This window comes from Pan paniscus, chromosome X (assembly GCF_029289425.2).
Source record: "Pan paniscus chromosome X, NHGRI_mPanPan1-v2.0_pri, whole genome shotgun sequence".
Classification (NCBI taxonomy): domain Eukaryota; kingdom Metazoa; phylum Chordata; class Mammalia; order Primates; family Hominidae; genus Pan; species Pan paniscus.
Genome location: NC_073272.2, coordinates 68,166,187 through 68,182,201, shown reverse-complemented (window position 1 = coordinate 68,182,201; position 16,015 = coordinate 68,166,187). Strand labels below are relative to the sequence as shown.

General features: G+C 41.2%; 1 protein-coding gene across 4 annotated transcripts in view; it reads right to left on the bottom strand.

Moving 5' to 3' along the window:
* Nucleotides 1–16,015, bottom strand: part of YIPF6 (Yip1 domain family member 6) — a 78,949-nt gene that overhangs the window by 42,859 nt on the left and 20,075 nt on the right. For all 4 annotated transcript variants that reach the window (XM_055106095.2, XM_014343472.5, XM_003816903.7 and 1 more), the window contains exons 4-6: nt 12,436–12,478; nt 9,748–9,873; nt 8,321–8,478 (exon numbers count right to left, since the gene is read on the bottom strand). In XM_055106095.2, the coding sequence (XP_054962070.1) occupies nt 8,321–8,478; nt 9,748–9,873; nt 12,436–12,478 (327 nt within the window). The remainder of the gene's footprint in view (nt 1–8,320; nt 8,479–9,747; nt 9,874–12,435; nt 12,479–16,015) is intronic.

Here is a 16,015-nt window from a genome sequence, read left to right as displayed (position 1 = left end):
CAGTGAGCCAAGATGGCGCCACTGCACTCCAGCCTGGGTGACAGAGCAAGACCCAGTCTCAAAAAACAAACAAACAAACAAACAAACAAAAAAGAATCATTCCTCTCGCTGGGTGCTACAGCTTATGCCTGTAATCTCGGCTACCCGGGAGGCTGAGGTGGGAGAACTGCTTGAAGCCAAGAGTTCAAGGCTGCAGTATGTTACGGTTGCACCACTCCACTCCAGACTGAATGACAGAGTGAAACCCCATCTCTTTAAAGAAAAATAACAGGAGGTGGCTGGCAAGATGGCTGAATAGGAACAGCTCCGGTCTGCAGCTCCCAGCAAGATCAATACAGAAGGCAGGTGATTTGTGCATTTCCAACTGAGGTACCCAGTTCATCTCATTGGGACTGGTTAGACAGTGGGTACAGCCCACGGGGGGTGAGCTGAAGCAGGGTGGGGAATCGCCTCACCTAGGAAGCACAAGGGGTCGGGGAACTCCCTACCCTAGCCAAGGGAAGCCATGAGGGACTGTGCCATGAGGAACGGTGCATTCCAGCCCAGATACTACACTTTCCCCATGGTCTTCACAACCCGCACACCAGGACACTCCCTCGGACGCCTATGCCACCAGGGCCCTGGATTTCAAGCACAAAACTGGGCGGCCATTTGGGCAGACACTAAGCTAGCTGCAGGAGTTTTTTTTTTTTATACCCTAGTGGCGTCTGGAACACCAGCGAGACAGAAGTGTTCACTCCCCTGGAAAGGGAGCTGAAGCCAGGGAGCCAAGTGGTCTAGCTCAACAGATCCCACCCCCATGGAGCCCAGCAAGCTAAGATCCACTGGCTTGAAATTCTCACTGCCAGCACAGCAGTCTGAAGTGGACCTAGGATGCTTGAGCTTGGTGGAGGGAAGGGCAACCACCATTATTGAGCCTTGAGTAGGCAGTTTTCCCCTCACAGTGCAAAGAAAGCCACAGGGAAGTTGAAAGTGGCCAGAGCCCACCACAGCTCAGCAAAGCTGCTGTAGCCAGACTACCTCTCTAGATTCCTCCTCTCTGGGCAGGGCATCACTGAAAGAAAGTCAGCAGGCCCAGTCAGGGGCTTATAGATAAAACTCCCATCTTCATGGGACAGAGCACCTGGGGGATGGAGCAGCTGTAAGCACAGCTTCAGCAACTTAAACATTCCTGCCTGCCAGCTCTGAAGAGAGCAGCGCACAGTGCTTCAACTCTGCTAAGGGACAGACTGCTTCCTCAAGTGGATCCCTGACCCCCATGCCTCCTGACTGGGAGACACCTCCCAGCAGGGGTTGACGGACACCTCATACAGGAGAGCTCTGGCTGGCATCTGGCAGGTGCCCCTCTGGGATGAAGATTCCAGAGGAAGGAGCAGGCAGTAATCTTGGCTGTTCTGCAGCCTCTGCTGGTGATACCCAGGCAAACAGGGTCTGGAGTGGACCTCCAGCAAACTTAAGCAGACCTGCAGCAAACTTAAGCAGACCTGCAGCAGAGGGGCCTGACTGTTAGAAGGAAAACTAACAAACAGAAAGGAATAGCATCAACATCAAAAAAAGGACATCCACACAGAAACCCCATCTGAAGGTCACCAACATCAAAGACCAAAGGTAGATAAATCCATGAAGATGAGGAAAAACCAGCGCAAAAAGGCCGAAAATTCCAAAAACCAGAATGTCTCTTCTCCTCCAAAGGATCACAACTCCTTACCAGCAAGGGAACAAAACTGGATGAAGAATGAGTTTGACGAACTGACAGTAGACTTCAGAAGGTGGGTAATAACAAACTCCTCTGAGCTAAAGGAGCATGTTCTAATGCAATGCAAGGAAGCTAAGCACCTTGAAGAAAGGTTAGAGAAATTGCTAACTAGAATAACCAGTTTAGAGAACATAAATGACCTGACGGAGCTCAAAAACACAGCATGAGAACTTCATGAAGCATACACAAGTGTCAATAGCTGAATCGATCAAGCAGAAGAAAAGATATCAGAGATTGAAGATCAACTTAATGAAATAAAGTAGGAAGACAAGATTAGAGAAAAAAGAATGAAGAGGAATGAACAAAGCCTCCAAGAAATATGGGACTATGTGAAAAGACCAAACCTACCTTTGATTGGTGTACCTGAAAGTGACAGGGAGAATGGAACCAAGTTGGAAAACACTCTGCAGGATATTATCCAAGAGAACTTCCCCAACCTAGGAAGGCAGGCCAATACTCAAATTCAGGAAATACAGAGAACACCACAAAGATATTCCTTGAGAAGAGCAACCCCAAGACACATAATTGTCAGATTCACCAATCTGAAATGAAGGAAAAAATGTTAAAGGCAGCCACAGAGAAAGGTCGGGTTACCCACAAAGGGAAGCCCATCAGACTAACAGCTGATCTCTCGGCAGAAACCCTACAAGAAGAGAGTGGGGGCCAATATTCAACATTCTTAAAGAAAAGAATTTTCAACCCAGAATTTCATATCCAGACAAACTAAGCTTCATAAGCGAAGGAGAAATAAAATCCTTTATAGACAAGCAAATTCTGAGAGATTTTGTCACCACCAGGCCTGCCTTACAATAGCTCCTGAAGGAAGCACTAAACATGGAAAGGAAAAACCGGTACCAGCCACTGCAAAAACGTAACTAATTGTAAAGACTATCAACACTATGAAGAAATGGCATCAACTAATGGGCAAAATAACGAGCTAGCATCATAATGACAGTATCAAATTTACACATAACAATATTAACCTAAAATACAAATGGGCTAAATGCCCCAATTAAAAGACACAGACTGGCAAATTGGATAAAGAGTCAAGACCCATCAGTGTGCTGTATTCAGGAGACCCATATCACGTGCAAAGACACATATAAGCTCAAAATAAAGGGATGGAAGAATATTTACCAAGCAAATGGAAAGCAAAAAAAGTAGGGGTTGCAATCCTAGTCTCTGATAAAACAGACTTTAAACCAACAAAGATCAAAAAAGACAAGGGCATTACATAATGGTAAAGGGATCAATGCAACAAGAAGAGCTAACTATCCTAAATATATATGCACCCAATACAGGAGCACCCAGGTTCATAAAACAAATTCTTAAAGACCTACAAAGAGACTTATACTCCCACACAATAATAGTGGGAGACTTTAACACCCCACTGTCAATATTAGACAGATAGACGAGACAGAAAATTAACAAGGATATTCAGGACTTGAACTCAGCTCCGGACCAAATGGACCTAAAAGATATCTACCCCAAATCAACAGAATATACATTTTTCTCAGCACCACATCACACTTATTCTAAAATTGACCACATAATTGGAAGTAAAATACTCCTCAACAAAGGCAAAAGAATGGAAATCATAACAACAGAATGCAAAAGAATGGAAATCATAGTCTCTCAGATCACAGTGCAATCAAATTAGAACTCAGGATTAAGAAACTCACTCAAAACCGCACAGCTACACAGAAACTGAACGACCTGCTCTTGAATGACTACTAGGTAAACAACGAAATTAAGGCAGAAATAAACAAGTTTTTTGAAACCAATAAGAACAAAGACGGAACATACCAGAATCTCTGCAACAGAGCTAAAGCAGTGTTTAGAGGGAAATTTATAGCACTAAATGCCCACAGGACAAAGCGGAAAAGATCTAAAACTGACACCCTAACATCACAATTAAAAGAACTAGAGAAGCAAGAGCAAACAAATTCAAAAACTGGCAGAAGACAAGAAATAACTAAGATCAGAGCAGAACTGAAGGAGATAGAGACAAGAAAAACCCTTCAAAAAATCAATGAATACAGGAACTGTTTTTTTTTGGAAAGATTAACAAAATAGACCGCTAGCCAGACTAATAAAGAAGAAAAGAGAGAAGAATCAGATAGACACAATAAAAACTGATAAATTGAAGATCAACACTGATCCCACAGAAATACAAACTACCATCAGAGAATACTATAAATACCTCTATGCAAATAAACTAGAACATCTAGAAGAAATTGATAAATTCCTGGACACATAATCCCTCCCAAGACTAAACCAGGAAGACGTCAAATCCCTGAATAGACCAATAATAAGTTCTGAAATTGAGGCAGTAATTAATAGCCTACCAATCAAAAAAAGCCCATGACCAGCCAGATTCACAGCTAAATTCTACCAGAGGTACAAAGAGGAGCTGGTACCATTCCGTCTGAAACTATTCCAAACAATAGAAGAAGAGGGATTCCTCCCTAACTCATTTCGTGAGGCCAGCATCATCCTGAAACCAAAACCTGGCAGAGACACAACAAAAAAAGAAATTTTCAGGCCAATATCCTTGATGAACATCACTGTGAAAATCCTCAATAAAATACTTGCAAACTGAATCCAGCAGCATATCAAAAAGCTTACCGACCATGATCAAGTCAGCTTCATCCCTGGGATGCAAGGTTGGTTCAACATATGCAAATCAATAAACGTAATTCATCACATAAACAGAACCAATGACAAAAACCACATGATTATCTCAACAGATGCAGAAAAGGCCTTTGATAAAATTCAACACCGCTTCATGCTAAAAACTCTCAATAAACTAGGTATTGATGGAACATATCTCAAAATAATAAGAGCTATTTATGACAAACCCATAGCCAATATCATACTTAATGGGCAAAAGCTGGAAGCATTCCCCTTGAAAACCAGCACAAGACAAGGATACCCTCTCTTACCACTCCTATTCAACATAAAGTCTGGCCAGGGAAATCAGGCAAGAGAAAGAAATAAAGGGTATTCAAATAGAAAGAGAGGAAGTCAAATTGTCTCTGTTTGCAGATGACATGATTGTATATTTAGAAAACCCCATCGTCTCAGCCCATAATCTCCTTAAGCTGATAAGCAACTTCAGCAAAGTCTCAGGATACAAAATCAATGTGCAAAAATCACAAGCCTTCCTATATACCAATAACAGACAAACAGAGAGCCAAATCATGAGTGAACTCCCATTCACAATTGCTACAAAGAGAATAAAATACCTAGGAATCCAACTTACAAGGGATATGAAGGACCTCTTCAAGGAGAACTACAAACCACTGCTCAAGGACATAAGAGAGAACACAAACAAATGGAAAAACATTCCATGCTGATGGATAGGAAGAATCAATATCATGAAAATGGCCATACTGCCCAAAGTAATTTACAGATTCAATGCTATCCCCGTCAAGCTACCATTGACTTTCTTCACAGAAGTAGAAAAAACTACTTTAAATTTCATATGGAACCAAAAAAGAGCCCATATAGCCAAGACAATCCTAAGCAAAAAGAACAAAGCTGGAGTTATCACTCTATCTGACCTCCAACTATACTACAAGGCTATGGTAACCAAAACAGCACAGTACTGGTACCAAAACAGATATATAGACCGATGGAACAGAACAGAGGCCTCAGAAATAATGCCTCCCATCCAAAATCATCTGATTTTTGACAAGCCTGATAAAAACCAGCAATGGGGAAAGGATTCCCTAGTTAATAAATGGTGTTGGGAAAACTGGCTAGCCATATGCAGAAAACTGAAACTGGACCCTTTCCTTATACCTTATACAAAAATTAACTCAAGATGGATTAAAGACTTAAATGTAACACCTAAAACCATAAAAACCCTTCAAGAAAACCTAGATAGTACCATTTAGGACATAGGCATAGGCAAAGACTTCATGACTGAAACACCAAAAGCAATAGCAACAAAAGCCAAAACTGACAAATGGGATCTAATTAAACTAAAGAGCTTCTGCACAGCAAAAGAAACTATCATCAGAGTGAATAGGCAACCTACAGAATGGGAAAAAATTTTTGCAATCTATCCATCTGACAAAGGGCTAATATCCAGAATCTACAAAGAACCTAAACAAATTTATAAGAAAAAGACAACCCCATCAAAAAGTGGGCGAAGGATATGAACAGACACTTCTCAAGAGAAGACATTTATGTGGCCAACAAACATATGAATAAAAGCTCATCATCACTGCTCATGAGAGAAATGCAAATCAAAACCACAATGAGATACCATCTCACGCCAGTTAGAATGGCTATCATTAAAAAGTCAGGAAACAACAGATGCTGGAGAGGATGTGAAGAAATAGAAATATTTTTACACTGTTGGTGGGAGTGTAAATTAGTTCAAGCATTGTGGAAGACAGTGTGGCGATTCTTCAAGGATCTAGAACCAGAAATACCATTTGACCCAGCAATCCCATTACTGGGTAATACTATAAAGACACATGCACACCTATGTTTACTGCTGCACTGTTCACAATAGCAAAGACTTGGAACCAACCCAAATGCCCATCAATGATAGACTGGATAAAGAAAATGTGGCACATATACACCATGGAATACTATGCAGCCACATAAAAGGTTGAGTTCATATCCTTTGTATGAAGCTGAAAACCATCATTCTCAGCAAACTACCACAGGAACAGAAAACCAAACACCACATGTTCTCACTCATAAGTGGGGGTTGAACAATGAGAACACATGGACACAGGGAGGGGTACATCACACACTGGGGCCTGTCAGAGGTTGGGGGGGCTAGGGGAGGAATAGCATTAGGAGAAATACCTAATGTAGATGATGGGTTGATGGGTGCAGCAAACCACCATGGCATGTGTATACCTATGTAACAAACCTGCATGTTCTGCACATGTATCCCAGAACTTAAAGTATAATAATAATATAAAAACATATATATATATATATTTTTAGCCAAATAAATAAATAAATGAAAATAATCAGCCAGGTGCGGTGGCTCATGTCTGTAATCCCAGCACTTTGAGAGGCCAAGGCGGGTGGATCACCTGAGGTCAGGAGTTCGAGACCAGCCTGGCCAACATGGTGAAACCCCATCTCTACTAAAAACACAAACATTAATCGGGTGTGGTGGCACATAGCTGTAATCCCAGCTACTCGGGAGGCTGAGGCAGGAGAACTGCTTGAATCCAGGAGGTGGAGGTTACAGTGAGCCGAGATAGTGCCACTGCACTCCAGCCTGGGTGACAGAGTGAGACTCTGTCTCAAATACTAATCATCATCATCATCATCATCATCACATCTCTGGGAAATCTTTCCTGAATAATCATGTCTGTCCCACTGTACTGTGTATAAATCTCCATTTCCCACTTAGAACACCTATTGCCTTTAAATGTTTTCATGTCGGGCTGCTCTGTTAGATTGTGAACTCCAAGGACAAAGACCATGCCTAAAATTATGCCTGACGCATAGTTTGTGATTAATGTTTGCTGAATTAAAGTTTCTCTCTCCTATGATTCTACTTCGTGATCACCTGTGAGCCTGGACACTGGATAACTAAGTAAGTATAATTACATTTATGGTAATTATGAGATTCTCAGCGAGAGAATGAGGGGCTCTCCCCATGGGAAAAGCACCCAAGCTTAATATACAGTCTTTGGAATATCAGTTCTGGCTCTCTCAGACCTTCGTTGGATTACTTCTTAGCTTTCAACCATGTTCCAGAGCAATGAGATGTTACTACACTTAAAAATATTAAGCAGTCTGCCTATCCATTAAAGCAGAAGCTAGTGAACACTTCTAAATTTAAGCTGGAATCTTAAGAGAACTTTAGGAATATAAAAACAATGAGCACATAGCATTCATTATCATTGCTATAGGCCCTTCCTAGTCTTTAGCAAAATGTTCTACTGAAGCAGAAAAGTGCTATATAATGATACTTACAATCTACACTGGAAGGTGGTATAGTATAGTTCTTAAAGGTTCATGACTGCCTGGTTTGCAATTTGACTCTCTTACTCACTAGTAATGCAACCTAGGGCAAGCTGCTCAACTTCTCTGTAACTGTTCTTCATCTATAAGATGGGACTAATAACAGTATTTCTCTATTAGAGTTGCTGTGAGGCTTAAATGGGATAATATATATAAAGCACTTAAACAGTGCCTGGCCTTTGATAAGCAATCTGTAAATGTTATTATTTTTATTTTAATTAGTTTATCAGGAAAAGATCCCAGTCATTCCACAAGTCACCTAATGCCTTGTATATACCAGGACTGGGCTAAATGTAGTGTAATCCACTTTCCCAACCTTTTTTTTTTTTTTTAAAGGAAGAAAAAAGATGTGACTCTCCACATCTTATAAGTCCAGATATCCAACTCAGATAAGCCCCATCATTGCCTACTCAGGGAAGAGGGTTCTATGGATAATACTATCAAGAATCATATCACTCACATCTAACTTTGGACTTATACTGCTCCTCATCTGGTCTTCATCATTAAATCATGTTTTTGTCTGTTCTGTTATTGTGGAAATAAGTACATACTTACCAACTATAGACCAGGCAAACATCACAATCACCACAAAAAGCCGAACCATGAAGTTTACAGGTCCTGGATCAGCCAAAAGTACCAGCCGGCAAATCAGCATTGCTACTGTCAAGGGAAGTATACAGTAACCCAGCACACAGAGGCTCTGAAAAAAAGATCTTAAAAACAAAATACATTAATAAAGATCATAAATACAACTGATGGGTGTTATGACACAGCTTATTACATAGATTTCTCTATGTAACGGAATGTTGCCTCCTTCTTGGTACATAACATCTACATCCTAACATTAATTATTAAGTACATGCTTTTGGCTGGGTGGGATGGCTCACGCCTGTAATACCAACACTTTGGGAGGCCAAGGGGGGGGTGGATCACCTGAGGTCAGAAGTTCAAGACCAGCCTGGCCAACATGGTGAAACCCCGTCTCTACTAAAAATACAAAAAAAAATTAGCCGGGCATTGTGGCAGGCACCTGTAATCCCAGCTATTCAGGAGGCTGAGGCAGGAAAATCGCTTGAACCTGGGAGGTGGAGGTTGCAGTGAGCTGAGTTTGTGCCACTGCACTCCATCCTAGACAGAGCGAGACTCCATCTCAAAAAAAAAAAAAAAAATTAAGTACATGCTTTAATTTTCTTTCCCCATACTCTTCCTCCTCTCCTCTCAAATTCCTTAAAAGTCAATCATCTAACACCAGATGATCTGCTCTAGTTCCTACAGATATCTTTCTCTGAACCTCTAAGATGGTGGTTCTTAATCCTTTCTAGTTTATAGACCTATTATACTTGAGAATTTGTTAAAAGCTAGGGACCACTTGCCCCCCAAAACGTACATACTCTTCTTACACAAAAAAGTCTGCCTATGATTTCAGGGCCTGGAAAGGGCATCTGAAGCTTATCAAAGGACCTCCGATAATTTAAGATAATTTAACTTAACAAGGTTATCTCTGTACAGTGGTAGTGGTTTTAAGAACACTTCTCTTTGGCCCTTATTTAGTTTGATTTTTCTTTAAAACAAAATATCAGGCCAGGTATGGTGGCTCATGCTTGTAATCCCAGCGTTTTGGGAGGCCAAGGTGGGAGGATCACTTGAACCCAGGAGTTCAAAACCAGCCTAGGCAATACACTGGGACCCCATCTCTACAAAAAAAAATTTTTTTTTAATTAGCCAGGCATAGTAGCACATGCCTGTAGTCCCAGCTACTCGGGATGCTGGGGCAGGAGGATCCCAGCTACTTGGGACGCTGAGCCTGGGAGATAGAGGCTGCAGTAAGCCATGATCACACCAATGCACTCGAGCCTGGGTGACAGAGTGACACCCTGTCTCAAAAAAAAAAAAAAAAAAAAATTCTAACTAGCCTGTCTTCCTTAATCTAAGATATACTACCTGGCAAGAGGAAAAAAAGAATGCATTTTAATAATACTCACATGTTCCCTCCAAGAAGTTTTGAGTTGAGGGTGATGGTAACTGCACCAAACCAGACAATGACAAACACCTCTGCAAATTGGGGCCCTCCATCTTTTTCACTATCTGCAGAGTCTCTTTGCAGCATTCTGAGAAAAGGAAACAGCGTAAGAATTGCTTAATCTTTTACTTAGGGCAACAAAGTTAAGGCATGGGTTCTCAAACTTTGAATCAGATTGCTGTGCCATACCTCACCTGAAGATCTGTAATATGTAGGTTGTGCTAAAAGGAAAATGACACAAGCATTTGGCAAGGCTCCCTTACTGCAAATTCCAAATGCCTCAGGACTACAAGGGGTGCTCCATTTGACCTTGTTGAAATGTTTAAATGAATTATTGAAGACCTTTTTTTTAAGCAGAGGTTATAAACTGAAGGGTCAAATGTGGCTCATATATAATGAGGCCTTGGGCTTATATAATATTTAAGATGATTTTGAATTTAAGTTGACACTATTTTATTTCACATAAGAATATGAATTTCTAGATTTTCTTGAAAAAACTGTTAGACTTTCTAACATTGAGCCTGCATTCCAACACTGCAACAATCAAGTGTAACTGACATAAGTACAAGGGGCTTACAGTCACCATATCACTACTACATGCATTTAGGTTACTATTCTAGCCTTTAGACACATCAGAATTTGTAGTTCTTGGGTTAAGATTTCAGTTGAGATATTTAAAAATGGAAATAGGCCAGGTATGGTGGCTTAGCCTGGAATCTCAGCACTTTGGGAGGCCACGACAGGCAGATCGCTTGAGGCCAGGAGTTCGATACCAGCCTGGGCAACATGACGAAACCCCCGTCTCTACAAAAAATAAAAAATTAGCTGGCCGTGGTGGTACACGCCTATAGTCCTAGCTACTAGAAAGGCTGAGTTGGGAGAATCGCTTGAGCCTGGGAGGTTGAGGCTGCAGTGAGCTGTAATCTCACACCACCAACTCAGCCTGGGTAACCGAGTGAGACTGCCTCAAAACAAAATAAAAATAATAAATAAAAATGGAAACAGTCTATAAACCTTTTTAGTTGTTGATTTTTAAAAAATCAAAACATACAGATTATTACTAAAGGGTTTTGCTTTGGAATTGAGTAGTTGAACAACCACTTAAATATCCTTTCTTTGTCTAAGAATTTTACAGATGTAAACTGTTTTGAATATTTGGACTTGGTGTTATTACCAAGAAAAATAATAACTGTAAGCTCACAACCTCTTCTTATTAAACAGTATAGAGAAGTCACACTGTAAGTCTTTCTTGCCCTGCTATGCTACTTGGCAGTATGCACAGGCTTTTGTATTCTATGATATGCATATTCCATTCCAAGTCGTGACAACCAGATGCAAAGAATGGCCAGCACTCATCACTTGTTGTCTGGAATCCCTGTTGCTTCAGCATGGTATGATGGAAAGAATATTAACTAGCCTGGAAGGCAAGAGACCCAGATACTGATCCTAATTCTGTCACTAGATATGTCACTTGATGTCCTGGGACTCCAGTTTTCTCTGCAACTAAGTGGGGTTAAACTACATAATCTATAAGGTTAATCTTTCAAAAGTAAAAAAAATATATATGCTCGGGACATCTAATATAAACCCCTCCATCAAGGCATTAGGCTGCATCCCTTAACATGGTTACTAAAAGCATAAGAAATAGTACTCTACATTATTACCTAAATTAATATATGCTCAATTTAAATTTAAAAAATTAGAGAGGTCAGCAAGAAACTTAGTGAATTTAGACCCATAAAGGGTTAAGCCTGGAAAGGACCCTCAACCACTCCCTTTACAGATACGGAAGAGGCGACCCAGAGTGACCAGGTGGGAAGAGATGTGTAATGAACCCTAGAGGTACAAAATAGGTAGTGAGGAAACCTGAGGTTGAATCTCAGGTCTACCACTGATTATGTGATCTTGGTTAAATCCTCAACCTTTTTGAACCTGAGCTTGTTTGTCAAAAAAAAAAAAGAAAAAGAAAATAATTTTAATTCTTGCAATGAGGTTAAAATAAGAGAAAGTATTTTAAAGTTTTCTGCAAACTGGGAAAAATTATACAAACATTGGTTATTAGTAGCCCAAAGTCACATAGCTAGCTGACAGCAGAGTCAGAATGTGAACTCAGAACTGAATTCCAGGGCAGTATTTTTTCCCGCTCTATCAATGGTTATATTCATCTCTCTAGTGTAACCTTCTTCTCCTTCCCCGTCCTCTTCCTTCACCTACAATGTGTATGGAAAAGTACAACACTCTGAAACATGATCTTGCTTTTAACTCTCCTAATTTATTCTCATTCTCATTCATATTTTTAGTAAGATTACAGAGAATTATGTTTGCAAACAAAGGGTGCTTAAACCTTAATTCACTTAGTTTAATAATGGGGAGGAACAGGAGAGTAAATAAGTAAATAAATGTTTGTTGAATAGACATGGCTAAAACAGACTAAAATGTCATTGGTTAAGGAAGGTGAGCCTAATTTCATCATATTTTAATTGATTTGGAAAGTGACTTTAGAGGCTTAAATACCTAAGGAGTATAACATGTACAACATGTCATATAAGTCCTAAATGAAATATTCAATCAAAATCCCCCACAATTTTGGAAATCCACAAAAAAGTCTAGTCTAGCTCAAATGACAAAGAAAGAAAATGCAAGTACTTACAATGCGAGTGTCACACAAAGGATCAAAGGGCCCCACAAATCCCCTACAAGACAAGAAAAGACAGAAGCGAAGGTAATATTTTCTGTCTTTATTCTAATATCTACCTCTCTCCCTCCTAGAATTCAGACATCAAGGCTCTCTTTGGCTGCCCAAGCCTTCCTACCTCTCCTCTCCCACCACCTGCCCTCCCTGTCCCCTAATCCTGAATGCACTTCTTTACATAGACTTCCAGTTTCGCTTATTTCATATCCCACAAATCACCCTTTCCTTCTCCCCATCTACTAAGACACATGCTGGCACGCTATAATTAAAGACCAATGGACAAACAATCAGCAGACCTAGGTTCCCTACCCCGTATTCTAAGAAAAAAAGACTATAGCCAAGGCACTTTACCAGTCAGAGACTGCATTAGACAAGGCAAGTATAATCATGCTCAGTTCACAAATACAAAAAATGAAGCTGAGAAGGAAATGACTTGCCTAGCTTTATATGTGGAGGTGGGACCAGAACCTAGGGCTATTGATTTTTTTTTTTTTTTTTTTTTTTTTTTGAGATGGAGTTTGGCTTTTGTTGCCCAGGCTGGAGTGCAATGGCGCAATCTCAGCTCATAGCATCCTCTGCCTCCTGGGTTCAAGCAATTCTCCTGCCTCAGCCTCCCGAGTAGCTGGGATTACAGGCACCCGCTACCATACTTGGCTAATTTTTGTGTTTTTAGTAGAGACGGGGTTTCACCATGTTGGCCAGCATGATTTCGAACTGACCTCAGGTGATCTGCCTACCCTGGCCTCCCAAAGTGCTGGGGTTACAGGCATGAACCACCGCACCTGGCCTGATTCTTTTTTTTTTTTTTTTTTTTTTTGAAACAGGGTCTCACTCTGTTGCCCAGGCTAGAGTGCAGTGGTGCGATCATGGCTCACTGCAGCCTCAACCTCCCAGGCTCAGGTGATCCTCCTACCTCAGCCTCCTGAATAATTGGGACTACAGGCACACGCCACCACACCCAGCTAACTTGTATTTTTTGTACAGATGGAGTTTCACCATGTTGCCCAGGCTGGTCTCAAACTCCTGGCCTCAAGCGATCCACCTGCCTCAGCCTCGCAAAGTGCTGGGATTACAGGCATAAGCCACCACACCCAGCCTGGTCTTTTGATTCTTAGACCAAAGTTCTTGCCACTCTGTCATACTGCTTCCCTTTTATAATTAGTATATTGAATTAATATAGAGTTGCTATTCTTCTAGGTGAAAAAACAGCCCAGTATTGGTAATTTCACAAGGTTAAACTTTAATAACATATGAAAGCTTTCTGAAAACTGCAAAAGGCTCTGCAGGCTCTGCCAACATCAGGTCTAGCAAACATGGTCCTCAATCAAAAGCTGCAGGCTGGATGCGGTGGCTCATGCCTGTAATCCTAGCACTTTGGGAGGCTGAGGCGGGCGGATGGCCTGAGCTCAGGAGTTTGAGACCTGCCTGGGCAACATGATGAAATCCCATCTCTATTAAATACAAAATATTCGCTGGGCATGGTGGCACGTGCCTGTAATACCAGCTACTTGGGAGGCTGAGGCATGGGAATTGCTTGAACCCGGGTGGCAGAGGTTGCAGTGAGCCAAGATTGTGCCACTGCACTCCAGCCTGGGTGACAGTGCAAGACTCCGTCTCAAAAACAAACAAACAAACAAACAAAAACAGCTGCTGAGTGATTTGGTCAGGTTCGGTAGCTCATGCCTGTAATCCCAGCACTTTGGGAAGCTGAGGCGGGAAGATCACTTAAGGTCAGGAGTTTGAGATGAGCCTGGCCAACATGGTGAAATCCCGTCTCTAACTAAAAATACAAAAAAATTAGCCAGGTGTGGTGGCACATACCTGTAATCTCACCTACTAGGGAGGCTGAGGCAGGAGAATCCCTTAAACCCAGGAGGCAAAGGTTGCAGTGAGCCAAGATCGCAACCTCCACTCACTACTCTCCAGCCTGGGTGACAGAGCAAGACTCTGTCTCAAAAAAACAAACAAAAAAAGCTGCTGAGTGATTTGTATGCCAACAGTTCAGTAGCACATAGCTTAGAGCACAATTACCTTCCTCAATTCATTCCAAAAAGGCAAATATTCCACATCTAACTTTAACCTCACATGTATATAACCTTACCCAAGAGAGGTACGCAAATTTATATACTTAATATTGTTTATTTTTTAATTGTATAAGTAATTTTGACACCATTGTGGAAAGTTTGGAAAAGACATAAAAAACCATAATCCTACCACTTCTAATAAAACTGCTGCTAATTTCATTAATTTTTTTTTAACTGCTCAACTTAAAAACTGAATTCAAGTGTACTGTCATGTGCCACATAATGACATTTCGGTCAATGATAGTGGTCCCATAAAATTATAATGGAGCTGAAAAATTCCTATCACCTAGTGACATCTAGTACAACACATTACTCACGTGTCTGTGGTGATGCTGGTATAAACAAACCTAGTATGTTGACAGTCATATAAAAATATAGAACAATTATGTACACTACATAATACTCTACTTGATAATGACAAAAAATGACTATGTTACTGTGGTTTACGTGTTTACTATATTATACTTTTCATTGTTATGTTGGAGTATACTTCTACTTAAAAAGTTCAGCCTGGGTAACATAGCAAGACCCTGTCTCTAAAAAAAATGTGGTTTGTTTTTTGTTTTTTGTTTTTTTGAGACAGAGTTTCCCTCTTTTCACCCAGGCTGGAGTGCAATGGTGCAATCTTGGCTCACTGCAACCTCCACCTCCCGGGTTCAAGCGATTCTTCCGCCTCAGCCTCCGGAGTAGCTGGGACTACAGGCGCCTGCCACCACGCTTAGCTAATTTTTGTATTTGTAATGAGACAGGGTTTCACCATGTTGGCCAGGCTAGCCTGGAACTCCTGACCTCAGGTGTTCCACCCACCTCGGCCTGCCAAAGCGCTGGGATTAGAAGCATGAGCCATCGTGCCCAGACAAAAAAATTTAAAAATTAGCTGGGCATGGTGGCACAGGCTCTGGGCATGGGAGCCTGAGGTGGGAGAATGGCTTGAGCCTAGAAGTTTGAGGCCACAGTGAGCTATAATCACACCACTGCATTCCAGCCTGAGTGACAGAACAAGATCATGTCTCTAAAAAAAAAAAAAAAAAAAAAAAAGTTAACCATAACACAGTCTCAGGCAGGTCCTTCAGGAGATATTCCAGAAGAAGGCATTGTTATCATCAAAGATGGCAGTTTCATGCGTGTTAATGCCCCAGAAGACCTTCCAATAGGACAGATACAGAGGTGGAAGACAATTGTACTAATGATCCAATTCTGACCCTGTGAAGGCCTAGACCAAAGTGTGTGCTTTTGTCTTAGTTTTTAACAAAAAGTTGAAAAAATAAAACATTGGCTGGGCAGTGGCTCTTGCCTGTAATCCCAGCACTTTAGGAGGCTGAGGTGGGCAGACTGCTTGAGGCCAGGAGTTTTAGACAAGCCTGGGCAACATAGGGAGACCCCCATCTCTACAAAATATTTAAAAACTAGCCAGGTGTGCCTACAGTCCCAGCTACTCAGGAGACTGGCAGAAG